The sequence below is a fragment of the Propithecus coquereli genome, unplaced genomic scaffold (genome assembly GCF_000956105.1).
Source record: "Propithecus coquereli isolate 6110/MARCELLA unplaced genomic scaffold, Pcoq_1.0 Scaffold70, whole genome shotgun sequence".
Taxonomy (NCBI): Eukaryota; Metazoa; Chordata; class Mammalia; order Primates; family Indriidae; genus Propithecus; species Propithecus coquereli.
In genome coordinates, this window is record NW_012153063.1 from 1,738,757 (window position 1) to 1,757,109 (window position 18,353).

General features: G+C 40.8%; 1 protein-coding gene across 1 annotated transcript in view; it reads left to right on the forward strand.

Annotated features, from left to right (window-relative positions):
* Positions 1–18,023, forward strand: part of CPO (carboxypeptidase O) — a 25,561-nt gene extending 7,538 nt beyond the window's left edge. The window contains exons 2-9 of the mRNA XM_012661206.1: positions 1,137–1,248; positions 4,876–4,977; positions 7,390–7,494; positions 8,399–8,509; positions 9,711–9,801; positions 10,887–11,089; positions 16,839–16,923; positions 17,761–18,023. Of these exons, the coding sequence (XP_012516660.1) occupies positions 1,137–1,248; positions 4,876–4,977; positions 7,390–7,494; positions 8,399–8,509; positions 9,711–9,801; positions 10,887–11,089; positions 16,839–16,923; positions 17,761–18,023 (1,072 nt within the window). The remainder of the gene's footprint in view (positions 1–1,136; positions 1,249–4,875; positions 4,978–7,389; positions 7,495–8,398; positions 8,510–9,710; positions 9,802–10,886; positions 11,090–16,838; positions 16,924–17,760) is intronic.
* The last annotated feature ends 330 nt before the right edge of the window (positions 18,024–18,353 follow it).

The following is an 18,353-nucleotide window of genomic DNA, read 5'->3' on the forward strand; positions in this document are numbered from 1 at the left end:
CTTGTACAGGGATGTTTATAGAAGCTTTATTCATAATTGCCAAAACTTGGAAGCAACCAAGATGTCCTTCAGTAGATGAATGGATAAACTGTGGTATATCCAGACAATGGAATATATAAATAAAGAGATGAGTTTATTAAGCTATGGAAAGACAGGGAAGAAACTTAAATGCGTATTATTAAGTAGAAGAAGCCAATCTGAAAAGGCTACACACTGTGTGTTTCCAATTATATTGTATTCTGAAAAGGACAAACTATGGAAACAGTAAAAGACCAGTATATGCACAGTACAGAGGACTTTTAGGTCATTAAAACTATCCTATATTATACTATAAAGGTGGGTATGTGTCATCAAACATTTGTCAGAACCCTTGGAATGTACAAAGAGTGAACCCTAATGTAAACTATAGACTTTGGAAAAGGATAATGATGTGTTAATGTAGGTTCACTGTTTGCAACAAATGCACCAGTGTGATGTGGGATGTCTATAGCAGGGGAGGTTGTGTGTGTGAGAATAGGGGGTTCATGGGAACAGTCTGTACTTTCCATTTAATTTTGCTGTGAACCTAAAACTGTTCTAAAATATAAAGTTTATTTTTTTGAAAAGATAAACCGTTGCATAAAGATGAGATCTCACCATTATATGCAGTACAGAGGTTAATATTGCAGACTATTAGAATTTAAATCCCAATAACACTTTCCCTGGGATTCAGTTTCTTCATCTCTGAAATGGAAATAGTAAGGGAGTCTATCTCAGAGTTTTAGAGAGAAGTCAATGAAATTTAAATTGCTTAGAACAGTGCATTGTCTCATAATAAGTTTCGGTTCAACAAATCTTAGTTATTATTTCTTTTACAAATTTAAAAGTATTTTTATCCTCCACTTCTTAGGGAATTATCCTAGCCTCCTTGTAAGGCTGTAAGGTTTGAATGCTTGTCCTCACCCTGCAGATGTAACTGCCACTCAGAGTGGCTCGACAGCTACCCAGGGTCTCACAATCCATAAGTTACGGGGCCAACACTCCAACACTGGCTTTTGTCCTCCAAGTCCTGTGCTTGCTGATTTCTACGACCTTTTCCATCAACCTTCTAGCCCTCAGGATATCCCAGTTTCATCGCTGCCTTTTGTCTTACCTTCTTCCATTCGCAGATCCTTAGCACAACACAGACAAGAGATTGTAGACAAGACAGTGAGTGCATGGAGGAGCCTGGAGACCTATTCCTATAACACATACCACACCATGGAGGAGGTGAGCAAGGACTCACTGGGGCAGGTGGTGGTGTCACAACCTACTTAAAGATGGGCAAGGGATGGTTCGCTGTTAGTATCCATGGATTAGAGAGGCTTAAAATGTGGGTGTTAGGATGTGCCCGTGCCCTGAGTTCAAGGGATTCCCAAACATCATAGCCACCACCACCACTGAAGCTGCAAAACCTGGTGAGAAGAAATAAAAAGGGAAACTGCCAGGTGTGGTGGCTCATGCTTATAATCCTAGCACTTTGGGAGGCCGAGGCAGGAGGATTGCTTGAGGCCAGGAGTTCAAGACCAGCCTGGGCAACATAGAGAGACCTGTTTCTACAAAAAATAGAAAAATATACTGGGCTTGGTGGTGCACGCCTGTAGTCCCGGTTACTCTGGAGGCTGAGGCAGGAGGATTGCTTGAGCCCAGGAGTTTTAGGTTGTAGTAAGCTATGATGACACCATTGCACTCTAGCCTGGATGATGGTGCAAAACTCAGTCTCAAAAAAAATAAAGCAAATTAATAACAAAAAGAAAAAGGAGGACAAGAACATCCCAATGAGTAAGTTTTGCTAGCATGAATATGAACTAGAATTAATTAACCCTTGTTTTTGTTTGCAGGTTTAAGCAGGGCAGGGTTGGTGTTTATATGGGTGTGAGATGTGAAATGGAGAAGCCTTCTGTTGAATCATATTTAGCTGGAATTTCTTGGAGGATGCAAGGGGCATGAGCAGCAGTTCTTAATAAGAGAAAACTGTTTTATCAAAGAAATATCTGTGTTGCTACTAAGTTTGGTGGTTTCCAAAACAAGATTCAGTGAAAAAATACCTGCTGTATGTATGTGTGTGTGTGTGTATGTGTGTGTATGACATTATGTATTTTTTGAGATGTAAATTTCTAAAAATAGAATTGTTGGGCTAAAGGATGTGCACATATAAATTTCTGATATAAACACACAAGTCGTCTTCCAAACAGGCTTTACCAATTTATTCTCTCAGCGTTTGGGAATATATTGATATTTTCCAGAATTTTTTTCGAAGAATACAAGAAAGAATTTATATTTTCTTCTGTAACAGTCACCCAAAGTACTGAAGGTTCTATGATTTTGAACACGGTCCAGTATGGCCCATGGAAACCTTATGCTCTGGTATCAGAGAAGGGCTCACACCTGGCTTGGCCACTTATTGGCTATGTGACTTTGACCAAGACATTTAACCTCCTTGATCCTCAGTTTCATAACATAGGAATGGTAGAATCTATTTTGCAGCATTGTTGTGGGGGTAAATGAAATAAACTATACCACTACAATACTGATTAAGCAATAAATATTAGGTCATTAAATAGGAAATGTCCGATTTCCTTAAGTACTGAGTTTGACAGTTGATTTCTCTGACATTTCACTTTGACACTTCTTGTTTTATTTTTATTGTGAAGGTATATCCTCATTCTTTCAAACACGTGGTTTGACTTGTGATTATCTTTCAAAGTTTTTTAAAAGCAATTTTTGTAAAACCATAGATAAGTCAAAAATTTGTGTTACTTTCAAGTATGAGTTCTGTCATAGAACCAATGGTGCAGACAGCTCAAAATATCAACAAAGTGTTTGAAAAAGATGTGACTAATCAACACACAGTATGTCGATGGCTTGAAAAGATCTGTTCTGGTGATTTTAATCTTAAAAATGAACCACGTGGGTGACCTGAGTCCAAGGTGAATAATAATGAGCTAAAATCTATAGCAGAAGCAAATCCATTTCAACCTACACATAAATTAACAAGATTTGACGTTACTATTCCAACAATATTAGACCATTTAAAACAAATCGACAAGGTAAAAAGGCTGGATAGATAGATACCACATAAATTAAATGAGCGTCAAAAAAAATTTCTTGAAACTTGCCTTTCTTTGCTGTCACGACATAAAGGCAAACCATTTCTACACCTTATTGTTATGTGTAATAAAAAAATAGATTCTTTTTGACAATCACAAGCATTCAAAACAATGATTGGATAAAGATAAAGTACCAAAACTGAATATTCATCAAAAAAGCTAATGATGTCTGTTTAGTGGTCCAGCACTGGTATTATCCACTACAGCTTCATGAAATCTGGTCAGTAGATTACAGTGGATGTCTACTGCAACCAATTGGATGAAATGATGAGGATACCTGGAATTAAACAGGTGAGATTGATCAATAGAGACAGACCAATCCTCTTGCAAGACAATGCTCAACCACATGTCACGCAAACAATGATGCTCAAACTACAGAGGCTGGACTTGGACATTCTCTGTCATCCACCATATTCATCAAAACTTGCACCAACTGACTACCACTTCTTCCATACTTAGGACCACTTCTTACAAGGACAAATATTCGATTCTCAACAAACTGTAAATAATGTCTTTTGTGATTTCATTGCCACTCACTCTCCAGACTTCTTCACTGTTGACATAAGCAAGCTACCATTAAGATGACAAAACTGTGTCCATAGTTTAGGGATATACTTTGATTAATTGTACTGCTTCTTGTTTAAGATATAATAAATGAAACTTTTGATTCAAAGTCAGGCATTTCATATTTAATGACCTAATAACAGCTGCTGCTGCTACAGGCTGCTATTTGTAGCTCTCCCGAGATTTAAGGCATCTGCATCTAACCTAGTCCCATCACAGATGCACACATGACACCCATGTGATAAACTATTATTCTTTCAGTTAATAGACTAAATTGAAAATATTCCCACTTAAGTAATATTACTGTTCTAGTAATGCATTTTATCTACAGATACTCTATGCTAAGATAAATATCAATTGAGAAATAAAAATTTTCAAGTAGGATATTTGTTATCGCCAATTAACTATTATTTGCCATAACTCCTGGTTGTTGTCACTCAGAGATGTCAACTCTGAGAAATATAGAAATTGAACATGAGAGGTATCCTGTGAGAGGCTGATGACTGTCTGAATATGCCTTACGTTTGTGGATTCTCTGATTACATTCACCCTTATGGAACCCCAAGTTATGGACTTCCAGGTCAAGATATAAGACTTTCTAAGCATGGTGTAAGACTTGTAATTAAATCAGCACATATTCAGGTCTACTCCATTGAATCAAAATGATTAACTGGGGCTTGATTTAGAAACTTCTGTTGGCATGTTCCAGGGAGGTAATACCCAGGTCTTCCCTAATCTTGGAAACGCGGACATTAGCAATGGATATTGTTGGGATCCACAAAGACGGAAGAAGATCCTGAGAAATAAGCCTGACCTGGAATTTCTGGCATGATTGTGTGCCACATGACAGCCAAGTCTGGTGGTGATTTGAAGGATGTGTTGTTCTACAGTGTTTCAGAAGTGTTACTGACAGATTATTGAAATTGTTAATTCTCGGTAACTTATTTGTGAAGTTCAACAAGGTGTTCTAAGACTTAGTGGCAGAGTAGATCTTTAAAGAAAAGGAGAGGCCGGAGGTAATAAATTCACTGGTTTAGTTTTCTGTTTTGTTTATCATGCAGCTGTTGCAATCTAGAGCAAAGAGTGTAGAGTTCAATGTCTCAGTGAAGGAAACAGTCATTTCAATCAGAGGCAGGCAAACAATCTTCCTGTTGACAGCCACAGCCCTCCCTGGCTGTTTCAGATCTACTGGTGGATGAGCCAGATCATCGAGGAGTACCCGGAAGTGGCAACGCAGCATTTCCTAGGAACGACCTATGAGGCCCGGCCTATGTATTATCTGAAGGTGAGTAAGAAGGCTGAGAATTACCTTGCCAGGAGAATTACCCAGTCTGAGGATATTTGTTTATTACTACTCAATGGCTCTGGCCAGAAATGTGGAAAAGGTTAAAAGAAGCAATACAAAGAGACTTTGCCTTCTCCGCCCCAAACTGGGCTTTTAAAATTCAAAACTTCTAGATGCTTATGCCTTAATCATCTGGGTGGAATCAAGTTCAGGGGTAAAGAGAACTGGGACAGTTGGGTGCAACCACAGGGGTAGGACTGAAAAACAGCATAACCCAGAACTGGACAATGCCCACGCGTGCTCCAACCAGAGATGGTTCACTTTTAATCTGTATTTTAAGTGTTGTTTTATTTCATTTTTGTAAAATGTTCTATTTTAAAAAACACATTTTTTTCCCATAAAAATGTTTGAAAACCATAGAAAACCTTCATTTTTGCTTCCTTCCTTTTATGCTTAAGGGAACAAAGACCCAGAGGAGTGAGGGGACTTGTGAAAGATCACACGGCCAAATAGTAGCATAGCCGGGAGATAACCAGGTCTCCAGGGTCTCCTATGCCTTTTGCATGGGACATGACAAAAGACATTTGGGACCAAATAGCCATTTTTGCACAGGGCCAGGACCTCTGGGCTTCCAGTTCTGGACCTGTGGTGTTCAATCTTGGCTGCACATTCAAATCACCTGGGGACCCACTGAGTCATCCTGATGCCTGGGCCCCACATAATTAGGTTAGACTTGAACTAATAGTTCCAGGATGGGCCCAGGAATGCTTTGAAAGCTCCCCAGGTGATCCTAACTTATAGCCAGTGTTCACAATCTGTGTACCAACCAGTGGTTCTCAAAGGGGTGGTCCTTGGATCAGAAGAATCCACATCACCTGGGGTCTTATTAGAAATGCACATTCTCAGGCCCTATGGGGTCTACAGAATCAGAAGCTCTGGGTGGGGGTGGAGGGAGTGGGGGAAGCCCAGCAATCTGTTTTAATGAGCCCTCTTTCGGGTGATTCTGACACACACTCAAGTTCTAGAACCACAGTACATTTCTAACAAGTTCCCAGGTGACGTTGCCACTGCTAGTCTGGGACTACTCTTCAAGAACCACTGCCAAAGTAGCCTGGCATTAGGAGCTAGCATTTTTTACTCAGTTCATTGCCTCCTTAGTGCTTAGTGCAGATGTGTTAATTTACAAAGCACAGCCCCAACTTTGAGAGTTGAGAGTTATCTACAACTACAAAAAATCATATTGGCTCTGAAATAGAATTTACTCAGGGATCCTGTGGGAGATTGGTTGACATATTAAGCATGGGGCGCTTGCCTATGTGATTTTCGGCAGGTCCCCAACCTCTGAGCTAGAGCAGCCAAAAAGACAACTACACATCCTCTGCCCAGGGCATATTATAAAGAACAGAATGAGGACATAATAAAGGGGCAATAAAGATAAGCATGTAATTAACATACATGTACTCATAAAAGGGGTAATTGTAAGAGAAAATTAAGGTAAGAGGTGGATTAGGAATTGTCCTGGCAGCTTTGAAAAATAGATGAGGCTAAAGGAGAAAATTGCTTAAAGATGATAGATCCAGCCATATATTTATCTCAATTTGTAAGTTTTTCATAAAGAGGAAGAGAGCCTTCATCAGCCTAGCTGCCAATGGCTTTCAACAAACAGCACTGGTTTAGGCCATTTACAAATTCAAAACAGATGTGGCTGTTACAAACATGGGTGTATTCAGTGTCTTCTCCACCAAAGAGATTCCACAGTTTCTGGATGAATTCCCACCTCCCCACTGCCCTGAAAGAGGAGGGATCTTTCTTGCTGGAGTGAGGCTGCACTGATGTACAAAAATAACAAATGGGGAGAGAGGAAAGAAGATTGGGCTGGCTGGGAGTGGGGCAGTCTCTGAGGGGAAGGGGAATTTAGTAAGTGTTGCAGGAGATTGCATATTTGGATCCGTCTGAAGTTTCAAGAAGTTTAAGCAAAGATTAGGATTCATTTTTAAATACTTTAGATTCTCGAACATTACCTCTCGTGCACTTTACTACTCTGTGTGAACTTTATGTGCAAAGGTTTTATAAGGTTTATACAGATTTAGCCTCTTGGCTTGGAGGGTTTAATGTCTTTATTTATAGTCAGGGAATAATTTAGGGTATAGGGAAGACCATTGTTGGGGCAGGTGCCATTGGGAGCCATGCATGGTCCTGAGAACCACCACCAAGGAAACCGGCAGGAGAACAAGAGTAACAGAGGCAAGGGTGGCATTTGTGGGTGTCTCCACCAGCATCCTTGCCTCCTTCCTGAAACCATAGAGTGGAATAAGAAAGGGACCTCTGGGGGAATAAAAAATCTGATAACTTTGCTCAGTGGCTTACGATAATAAGTGACTGTTCGGTAACAGAGCACGATGTCTCCTCCAGATCAGCCAACCATCCAACAACCCCAAGAAGATCATTTGGATTGACTGTGGAATTCATGCCAGGGAATGGATTGCTCCAGCTTTTTGCCAATGGTTTGTGAAAGAAGTAAGTGTCTTTAGCTTCCTCATCATTGTAAACCACCCCCGTAAAATACCTGTCACTTCTTCGTTACTTAGAAAACATGCTTCTTTCACATGTTAGCAATGCACTCTTTTCTGAGCCAGTCCTTCACCTCAAATCAAATGGGATTGTCAGTAGCTTCACTGATAACTGAGTTAATATTCTCATACCTTTCTAGTGTATGCAACATCATTTTTATTGGAGGGTAAATATATCTAAATGTATTAATAGAAGGAGATACACTCTGGGAGTTAGAGATGAGTTTGAATCCTGGCTCTGCCTAGTATTGGGCAAATTTTCGAACACTAGGACCCCTAGTTTTTCATCTGTAAAAGGAATATAAAATGACTATTTTGTGGTTCTGTTGTGTGGATTAAGAGATTTGGCATATGGAAAATACCTAACATAGTGAATGTGTGTGTATTACTCATACCCCTCCCTTGAGAGAATAAGAAGCCTTTAAAAGTAATACAGGATACTTTTTGGGTCATTCTTTTTAGAAATCCAAACACAAAAAACTCACAAAGAGTAGTTCCCCAGACCAACAGCATCAATATCAACTGGGAACTTGCTAGAAATACAAATTCTTGGGCTCCACCTCAAACCTGGTGAATTAGAAATGTGCAGGGGTTGAGGGGTGAGAAGTTAGGCAGGGGCAAGGGAGAGCAGAGTGGAGCAATCTGTGTTTTAACAAGTTCTCTAGGTGATTGTGATGCATGAGAAGGTGTGAGAACCACGACACCACCATACCAGGTAAGACAACTGAGGAGGGGCTGGGGGCTGAGGGGTCATGTGCAGTCACCTCTTAGAATTAAGTTAAAATTGGTAGAAAATTAAGAGGGAAAAGACACTTCCCCAGAATCATTCTGAATGTTTCTTTAATTTTCAGATTCTACAAAACTATAAAGACAACTCAAGGATAAGCGGGTTCCTTAGGAACCTAGACTTCTATGTGCTTCCAGTTCTTAACATAGACGGTTATATCTACTCGTGGACGACTGTGAGTACACTGAGTTTGGTCTTGGGATGTGTTCCTGAACTAAAGCTCAACTCATTTTTCAACCTCAGCCATTCCGGCTAGAAAAATATTTTGTACCTATGTAAAGAACGAAACCCCATTTGGGATAAAAATCTGCTTGATGTTTTTTAAGCAAACAATCTAAGTCAAGTTGAGGACTGAAAAAGCCTAATGCCTTTTTAGAGTTGAAGTCCAGCTCAGGTTTTTTTCCCTGTTTGTTTTTGACATATTCCCAGTTTTCCAGTCTGACTAAACTTTTCTCTTCCTCTGTCTTCTTAATGTGTGTGGATTGCCTGCCACCTAATTAGGACTGCATTGATTACAAAAAAATTCATACACCAACCTGCATCCACTTCAAGTCAGTGGATTTGAAGCAGGAGGGGAATGAATGAGGTACAAATACAAGGCCAGCCTACATTTTTCTTTTTTTCCCCCGGAATTTATGGGAGATACTAGCCTACATTTTTTCAGTGTGATCATTCACACATGTGCAAATATTTCATAAAAGTTTTTTATGTAGTAGGGAACGTTCTCTTTAAAGTGTTCCTAAGCGTATCACTCCACAAATAAGAACCCGTGTTGCTAGAGAGCATGCCTTGCTCCCCTTCTCCCTTCGCTCCCCCAAAGGCCCGGCAGGGGCCCCTTTTCTCTGAAACAGCCTTTCGGGCCTGGTGTGTGAATCAAGTCCTCCCTCTGAGCTTGTCTGGTGACACTTGTCATTATCCCCATCTCCACTCATCAGTCTCTGGCATCCAGAAATGTGCAGAGACCATATCTGATACACCTGGAATGGCCTTTTCCATCTGTCAAGCTATTTCCCTTTCATCCTGTATCACGTGGACGTAAAAAATGCCTCTGGAGTGTTCCCTGAGTAAGCAGATCATGTCCGCAGACACTGTGAGTCTGTTGGTGAGGAAAAGGCCACGCCGCCTCCCCAGTTGGACCGTGTACACATATGTACACTTTGGGTTGTACAGATGTTCCTGTTATTGGGATTTGCTACCCCATCTGCGGGACTAAACATTACACACACAAATTATGACTTAACATTGAGAATGTTAAAGGCACATTCTTCCAGATAATCCTAGGAAACATTTCTCGTGTTCAAGGACCACCTATCATCACTAACACTGTGATTTAGGGAACCTTAGAATGGCAACAGCCCTCTGTTCCTCTGTTACAGGATCGTCTTTGGAGGAAATCCCGCTCATCCCATGATAATGGCACATGTTTTGGGTCGGATCTCAATCGAAATTTCAATGTATCTTGGTGTAGTAAGTACATTTTTAGTGGATGAAATGATGAAAAAATAAATAGAGCTGAGAAGCAAGAAAAGAGGCAAATTACTAAAGGTATAATTTTGGAAAATAAACATCTAATTTTATACAGCTTTCCAGGCTTCCTGACCAGTTTTATTCCCTTTAAAGGGATGATATTATCTAGATAGTGAGAGCCATCAACACTCAAGTGCAGGGCTCTTTTCAAGTGAGGTTGGTTATGCAAGGACAAAGTAGACCTTGACCAGTGTGAATATAGTTCAAGTCCATCCCTTTGTTTTTAAATATATGTATTATCATAAAGAAAACAAAAATCAGAAAATCATCCTTGCAGATTATTTTACAGCAGGGGGTGGGCAGTAAACAAAGCAAACATTTTCTTCTTTTTATGGCATTTTCATGTTTCTGAATCTCAAAATGCCCAATGGATTGGAAGCAAATAAAGAGGCAGGAGTGGTTAAGAGTATTGCCATTAACCAGACGGTAGGGGTTAACATTGAGACTTGGCAGCTGTGTGGTCTTGGAAAAAATTGCTTCATCTTTCTGCTTTAGTTTTCTCTTATGTAAAATGTGAGTCACAATAATCCCTCCTTATCAGTAGGTTATTGTGGTTAAATGCGATGCTACACAGGAGGGGCTGGGCACAGTACCTAGCATGTAAGAGGTGCTCAGCTGTTAATCATTATTATTATTAATGAGGAAGACAGGCTATTTATGTCCTTGCCAAGTAACTCTAATGAGACTCAAACCTAGGAACCCAAGAACTGGTTCCCAGCTATTTGTTTCAGGGCCCGCCATAGGTTTAAGTAAAAGATTGTTGAAATGTCATTTCATTTTGCATCTTCTTTACTGGGCCATGCAAGTGTGGAATTTGCTTCTAAATCTTAACATCAGCCTTCTTGCCTTTCTGAGTTCCTTCTAGAATGACTATCCTAACAGTGATTGATTTAGCCAGGACTTAGACAACCAAGGGCAAGCCCTGATTTCCCCCACAGATGCCCTGAGTAAGGATGACTTTTGGCCCTCCGTCATTTCTAAACTGAGATCATGAAACCATCTTTGTGGTTTCCTATATGTTCCAGGTGTTGGTGCATCTACAAACTGCCAAGATTTAACATTCTGTGGGACAGGACCAGTGTCTGAACCAGAGACTAAAGCTGTCTCCAGCTTTGTAGAGAGCAAGAAGGACAACATTTTGTGCTTCCTGACTATGCACTCTTACGGGCAGTTAATTCTCACACCTTATGGGTATACTCAAAATAAATCAAGTAACCACGAAGAACTGGTAAGTCCACAATGCCTTATAGTAGGACATGGTAGGACCTCTGTCTTCCTTTTTCTGATTTCCATTTCCAAGCTTTGGGCTCCAGCCCCACTTTTGTTCTCTCTGCTCATCTTTATTTTCTTTTTCCTGCTTTTGCACCTTGCCAGACGCCTGCTGGGAAGGCTTCAGGTTAAACGCTGCTTTACCTACATTAATTAACTACCTGTTTCATAAAGTGTCAAGTTGGGAGACATCTTAGGTATTCATCTATAATATAAATGAGATGATTATGGTAATAATCTGCAGAAATGTGCTTTCATTTCTGGAAATTCTCTTGCAGCTCCGTTCAGCAATTACAGCTTTGAACTGTGCTTTAAAGAACTTGCCAGCTGTTAGTGGAATATGGCATATCTAAAATAACATGGCTAAATAATATCTGCTCTCTTCTCTGCTAAACACAATGCTCTATTTTCTTCTAAACTCTTCCTCCAGTATTTGCCTAGGATTATTTGTAAGGGGAAGTGCTAGTGAAATGCAAGCTGGGGCAGGGAAACTGTGTTTTGTCTTATCTGGGTCCTTCTCTGAAGCTGTGTTTACCCAAGCACCAGTGGGCAGAATTGCTGAAAAGGACTGGGCTCTCTGCCCTTTTGTGAGCCAAAGGACAATAGACACAAGTCAAACGGAGGGTAAATTTAGAATTGCAAATTGTAGTATTTGTTTTCTTTTTCTTTTTTATTTTTTTTTCAATTTTTAATTGTAGTAAAATGAATATAACATAAAATTTACCATCTTAACCATTTTAAGTATACAGTTCTGTAGTGTTAACTATATTCACATTATTGTGCAAGCAATCGCCAGAACTTTTTCATCTTGCGTAATTGAAACTATACCCATTAAACAACAACTTCCCCTATGCCAGTTCCTGGCAACCAGTCTTCTCCTTTCTATTTCAGTGAGTTTAACTACTCTAGACACCCAAGGAGGAATTATATAGTATTTGTCTTTTTATGACTAGTTTATTTCACTTAACAGAATGTCCTTAAGGTTCCTCCATGTTGTAAGGTGTGTCAGAATTTCCTTCCTTTTTCAAGACCAAATAATACTTCATTGTATGTATATATCACATTTTGTTTATCCTATCCATCCATCCATCCATCAGTGCACACTTGGCTTTGATCTTTTAGTTGTTGTTAATAATACTGCTGTGAATATGAGTGTACAAAGATCTCTTTAGATTTTGCTTTCAATTCTTGGGATATATATCCAAAGTGTAATTGCTGGATGATGCAGTAATTCTATTTTTAATTTTTGAGGAACCACCATACTGTTTTCCATAGAGGCTGCCCATTTTATATTTCCATCAACTGTGTGCAAGAGTTTCAATTTCTTGGCATTCTGGTCAACACTTGTTATTTTCTGTTTATCTGTTTGTTTTTTTAAACATACTCCTCATTATAGCAATTCTGGGATGGTTTGGGTTAAGATCGCTCTGTTCTTAATACCACAGAGACCTCGTGGTTAGGTTACACCACCTGTCCCTCTCCCACTGGAACATGACCCACAAAACACAAGGTTTGGATGCTAAAAGAAAAGCCACCGTAGATCTTTGCTGGAGGGGAGCGCTTTCCCCACTAGTCAAAAATACCCAACACCACGCAAATACTTTTCTTGCAATCATTTTTTCCTTTCTTGGTCCAGGAATACTTGTACTAAATGATCATTTTGCAAAATATGAAAATAACTAACATTCGCTTGAATCTTTACAATTTACAAAGGGATTTTACAGCCTTTATCTCATTTGACCCTCATGACAATATATTAAGCTCATTTTGGAGACACGGAAATTGCAACCTTGAGTTAACTTTATTTCCGGAACCCTACAGACAGGAAGTGGTGGAGTCCAGGCTGAAACTCATGTCTTTGAACTCCAGAGGCCACACTCATGAACCTACTACCTCCCACTGTCTCTGTCTGCTCAGAAAGGGTTAGCAACTTCTAGGAGCCATTATCAACTTAGATTCCCAGTCAGCTATGTGCTGTTTCCTCCTCCTTTGTGAGCCCTGGAAGTTCTATTTCTGCAATAAAGAAATCTATAGAAATAGAGATTTCGGTCAGGAAGCCCAGAATATCCCCAGTTTCTGTGATATTTGTTGAGATTTCCACTTTCTGCTTAAAGGAATCTGTGACAAACACAAGTGAATTTCCAAAGACAGACCATCGTAGATATTTGATGGAAGGGGGTTTTCCACTAGCAGAAAAAGAGAGGCTGGTACACTCCAATGTTTGTCTTGGGTACTTCATTCTCTCATTGGTTCAGGAAAATAGATACTACATGACCATTTTGTAAGGTTTGTATTCAAAGGTTGGAGTGTCTTGTGCTGTTGATAGGCTGTTTGGTTAGAGCCCTGTGGCCACAGGCTAGGGGGAACAAGAAGTCAGGAGAGGCCTTGGGCAATGACATGGCCACTACTGGATGATGACTCTGAGAAGGGAATTCCTGGCAACTCCTCAGTACTATATGCAGAAATTGGTAAATCACATTGAGAATAATGCCTTCAATTCAGTATCTCTTACAGTCCCAGGTGCTGAAGAGTTCTCATAAGTAGTCATCTCCAAGCCTTTTCAATAAAAAGCGTGAAAATTTTGCTAACAAGAGTCTGCCTTATTGAAGCTACTTAGCAGTGTTTCTAGGTTCTTGGGGGATAAGCTTAGATAGAGTGCTCAAAGATATAGAATCAAGCCAACTGCTCCAAGGAGAGTTCCATTTCTAGTACTATTTACAACCAGCAGAGACTAGTAATTAATCTCTATATATTTATAAAACAAAAAATCTATAGAAATCATGGTAAATATTATATGGCATGATAGACAACTTGGCAATCAGTGTGTAGGAGAAACATGACTATATATAGCCCCTTTCTAAACTGCTCTGGAAATTAGAATGGCTATAAGAATTCTAATGTTTTACGTGCTTACATTTTTTTTCCATTTGAACTCTTTCCATTTCAACCTCTGTGCTCTATCTCAAGCTGTCCCCAGCCCCCAACATGCCAAGGCCTTAACCAATGTTGTCATGTGCCTGCCTGTGAATATATGCCTGTAGGAAATTCTCTGGGCCCGGAGAAGGAGTTACTAAGTGGGCTAGAGGTTTTTAGCAATGTATGTTATGTACTACTGGCAAAGGAGCTTTTATTACTTTTACTAGGAAGTACCTTTAAGCTGAGAAAAAGGGCTGCAGAGAAATTGGCTCTACATGGCCTTGCAATATAGTGCCAGAAGGAGAGAAAAGTGCAGTCAGGAGTTCCACCCCCACAGATGGAAATGGAGTCGGAAGTCTAGGGGATTTCCATTTCATCTTCTCAGACAAGACCAAATCTATAAGCTACAGATTACAACTGCACACTTCTCATGTCTATTTCTTACTCCTATCTACTTCCCCATAGTCATTGCTTGCGGAATTGTTAAAAAAATAAAATTCAAAAGTCCTTTTGTCAACAAAGAAGGGGAAACTGGGAAGACTGTTTCCCACCCCACATACAGGAGTTGAGAGAAGAGAACTATAGAAAATAAAGCAAGTAAAGGCTGGCTATGGGAAGAAGAAAGAATTGCAGAAATGAAAAGAAAAAAGCGAGGAGCTATGTGGATGGCAAGTGTAGCCTGGGACGATCCACATATCCCAAATAAATGTTAAGGCCCCAGTGGTGCGGTTAGCATGGAGTTTCATTCAAAGAAACACAGAAACACATAGGAATTTAAAACAATTAAAAACAGTTTGTATCTCTACTAGAGACTCAAAGAACTTCAAAAGGGAGTGTAGTTGGTGAATCTCAGCAAAGCTTTGCCCAGGCCTCATCTCTACATCATCACACATAGCAGCTACCCTGAAATCTTCCACCTCTTACTCCTATTTCCACCAGAATTTCTTTCTCCAGAAAAGAAATCTCCTTTCTGACTGTCACCTCTCTCATAACTTCCTTTTCTTTCTACAGACAGCTTTTGTACCTCTTCCCACTGCAAACAATTAGACAAGCTTTATACCTTGTGCTTCTTTGGCCTTTCCTGTCCACTATCTGAATTCTGGACAACACAAATGCATGAACTGAGGTAGACTCAGAATCTCTTTTCAGGAAGAGAGAGAAAAGGTGAATGGCCAAAGATAAAATTCTTGGTAGTATGTGGAGAGAAGAAAAAAGCTTCCAAATATGTTCAACTGCATGTTTTTTCCTTTATCTTAGCCACACACAGAAAGTCCCAAATGCCTTAAGAAGGCTGCCCACAACTGCCACATAGGATCCCTACACCCACACACCGTGTCTTGCCTTTTCTGTTGTTTCTTTTGAATTTCACTGGGCCTGTCCCCACCCTACCCAAGCACCACCCTGTGACATCTTAGGAGTCAGCTGGACAGTGCAGAGCCAGGAAGGGGGAGACAGGATCTGAAACTTGGCCCATCACAGGTCAGGAGTCAGGGGAGTTGATGCAGCTGCAAGCACAGCCAGGCTGTCCTCAGAGGTAAAGCAGTGTGGATGACAGCCCGGGCAGGGAGTGGCAAGGGGGTTTTGCTGGTGTTGGAGTGGGACATACCATCTAGGGGGTAGGATATAGTACTGGGGAATCTAGGATGGGGAATACTTAGAGGGTCTCTTGACAGACCTATGCAAGATTTATTAGATCAATGAGCACAGTCAACAGACTTGGGTTTTAAGTAGTGACCCCGATCTCAGGAAAGGGTCTGCTGAGAGCAAGGCAGAGACCTTAGCAATGATCTAGTTCTGAGGGATTTCCCATGTAGTGAGGGGATGTGGTGGGGGGTGTGGGGACACGTGTGACTTCCAGCTCTGAGATTCTGTGAATCTATGAGAGGTAAGTATCAAGCACCTATAAGGAAAAATAAGGGGACTCTTTTAGAGAGTCATGAACAAAGGTCTGTGGGAGAGTCAAGTGGGGAGAGAGAGAATCCAGTTGGGGTGGTCAGGCAGGGCCTGATGGAGAAGTTGGCATTTGAGAAAGCCCTTTGAGGTTGGGTAGAATCTCAACAGGTAGAGAAAAGAGGTAGGGATCCCGGGTAGAGGAAACACCCTGAGGAAAGTTGGAGAGGCTGAGGAATGTGGGATATGTCTGAACAACAGTGGGAAAACTTGAGTTTGACTATAGTCTAGGGTGGATGTACAGAATATGGTGTTGGAAAGGTGAGTTGGGGTCATAGTGCAGAGGATCTCAAAAAATAAGGGAAGAGAAGCTTGTACTTAATTCAGTGAGCAACCAGGAGTCACTGAAGGCTTTTCTGTAGGACTGTGATCATAGCTCTCTCTGTGCTACAAAACTGCATCTGGAGGCCAGGTGGGATCAATGGAACAAGGATTGGTAAGAGGAAGGGAAACTCATTAGAAGATGCAACAGACTGATTCAGAGGTAATGAGTCCGAAACAGGGTGATGACCCTGGAAATGCAACTTGGTCACTGTTTGAGAGAAGGAATATCAAAGACACCTGCAGAATTTTACAAGCACATTTGGGAGAGCATGCAAGGCCAGAAATAATATGAAAGTTAGAACAGCCTTATTAGTGGGAGATTAGTGGGAGAGATGATGACATTGGATTTGAGTGTGTTGAAGCTGAGGTACCAGCAGGCTACCTAGATGTAGATGTCCAATGGGAAGTTGGAAAGATGCTCTAAATCTCTGGAGATGGATTGGGACAAAATACCAAACCTTGGATTGTTGAATTTATTTTTAACACCAGATATCTGTCTCTACATTTCCCACCTACAGATTCAAGTTGGACAGAAGGCAGCAAATGCATTGAAAGCAAAGTATGGAACCAATTATAGAGTTGGATCAAGTGCAGATATTTTATGTAAGTATCTTTTTTTTTTTTTCCTCTTCAATAGTATCTAAGGCACAAAAGAAGTCAGTGGACTTTGGTGGTGAGGTGGGCAGGAGAGGAACAGAAGAGTTCCTGAGATCACCAGGGAGTTGTACAAATCAAAATGACCAATGATAAAAGGCAGTCTGTACAAATCCAGAATTATACTCTCTAGGGATAAGGTGTGAGCTAAAGGCGAAAAACTTAATGCACTGGCTCAGACCAGAACTTCCCCTGGCTTCAGTTAAAAAGAGCTGGCAAGTTAGAAGGCACAAGAGTTAACAGGAAGGACACTGTCCACTGACCCTTGGTCAGTTGATTCAGTTCCTAGAGGACCCATCAGGCTAAGAAAGCAGGGCAGGGTGGGGCCTGGAGAAAGGATCTAAAAGGAAAGAATTCAGTCGAAAGGAGAATGCACTGCTTTCCCCAGCCCCAACCTCTACCTCCTCCACCCTTCGTGAGCCCACCTAGGTAATATTTTCCCTGTGGGTCGTTTTGTTTTTGTTCCTTTATATGAGTCAGGTCAGTCTTGCCTTGCATTATTATCTTCCCTAGTCTTTGATTCAGCTGAGAAACTTGAACCAAACCTCTGTGTGTGCCAGACACAGTGCTAGGTACTGTGGGGGCAGAGAGGCTGCATAAGATGTGCTCCCTGCCCACAGAGGGTTTACTTACTGTCAAGGACAGGAAGAAGACAGCTGTCCCTGAGACCATCATCTGAAAGAGTTTCTTTATTTTACTGATGGAACCTTTATTCCCTGAAATGGCTATAGGAATCTGTCCTTTGAAAGTATGATTTCTATCTTTTCCTTCATGTTTCACTTGTAGATGCCACATCAGGGTCTTCAAGAGACTGGGCACGAGACATTGGGATCCCCTTCTCATTCACGTTTGAGCTGAGGGACAATGGTACATTTGGGTTTATTCTGCCGGAAGCTCAGGTCCAGCCCACCTGTGAGGAGACCATGGAGGCTGTGCTCTCAATCCTGGATGATGTGCATGTTAAATATTGGCCCTCGAGGAGTGCCAGGAAGGTGACATCTGGCAGTTTGGTGCTGAGCATGCTGTTGTCCTTTGCTTGTCTTCTCTGAGTGCATCCTACCCGGTCTGCTCAACCCAGGGACATGGATGTGGTTGGAGGCAAGGCATGCTGCAGTTGTAGAGAAATCAAATAATTTAATTAAAATACTTCCTATTTCAATAAAGAAGAATTGTGTTTGCATTTCAATATTTGTTTTGCTGGTAATTAATTTTTATTACTTTATGAGAGTATAGTTAGTTATTGCTATAATAATGCTACATACCAAATCCTCTAAAACCCAATAGTGCCAATGTATAGGTCAGGGAGGAAGTTCTGCTGATCTTGGCTGTGCTTGCTTATGCATCTGCAGTCAGTTTCAGGACAGCTGGTTGATCCTGGC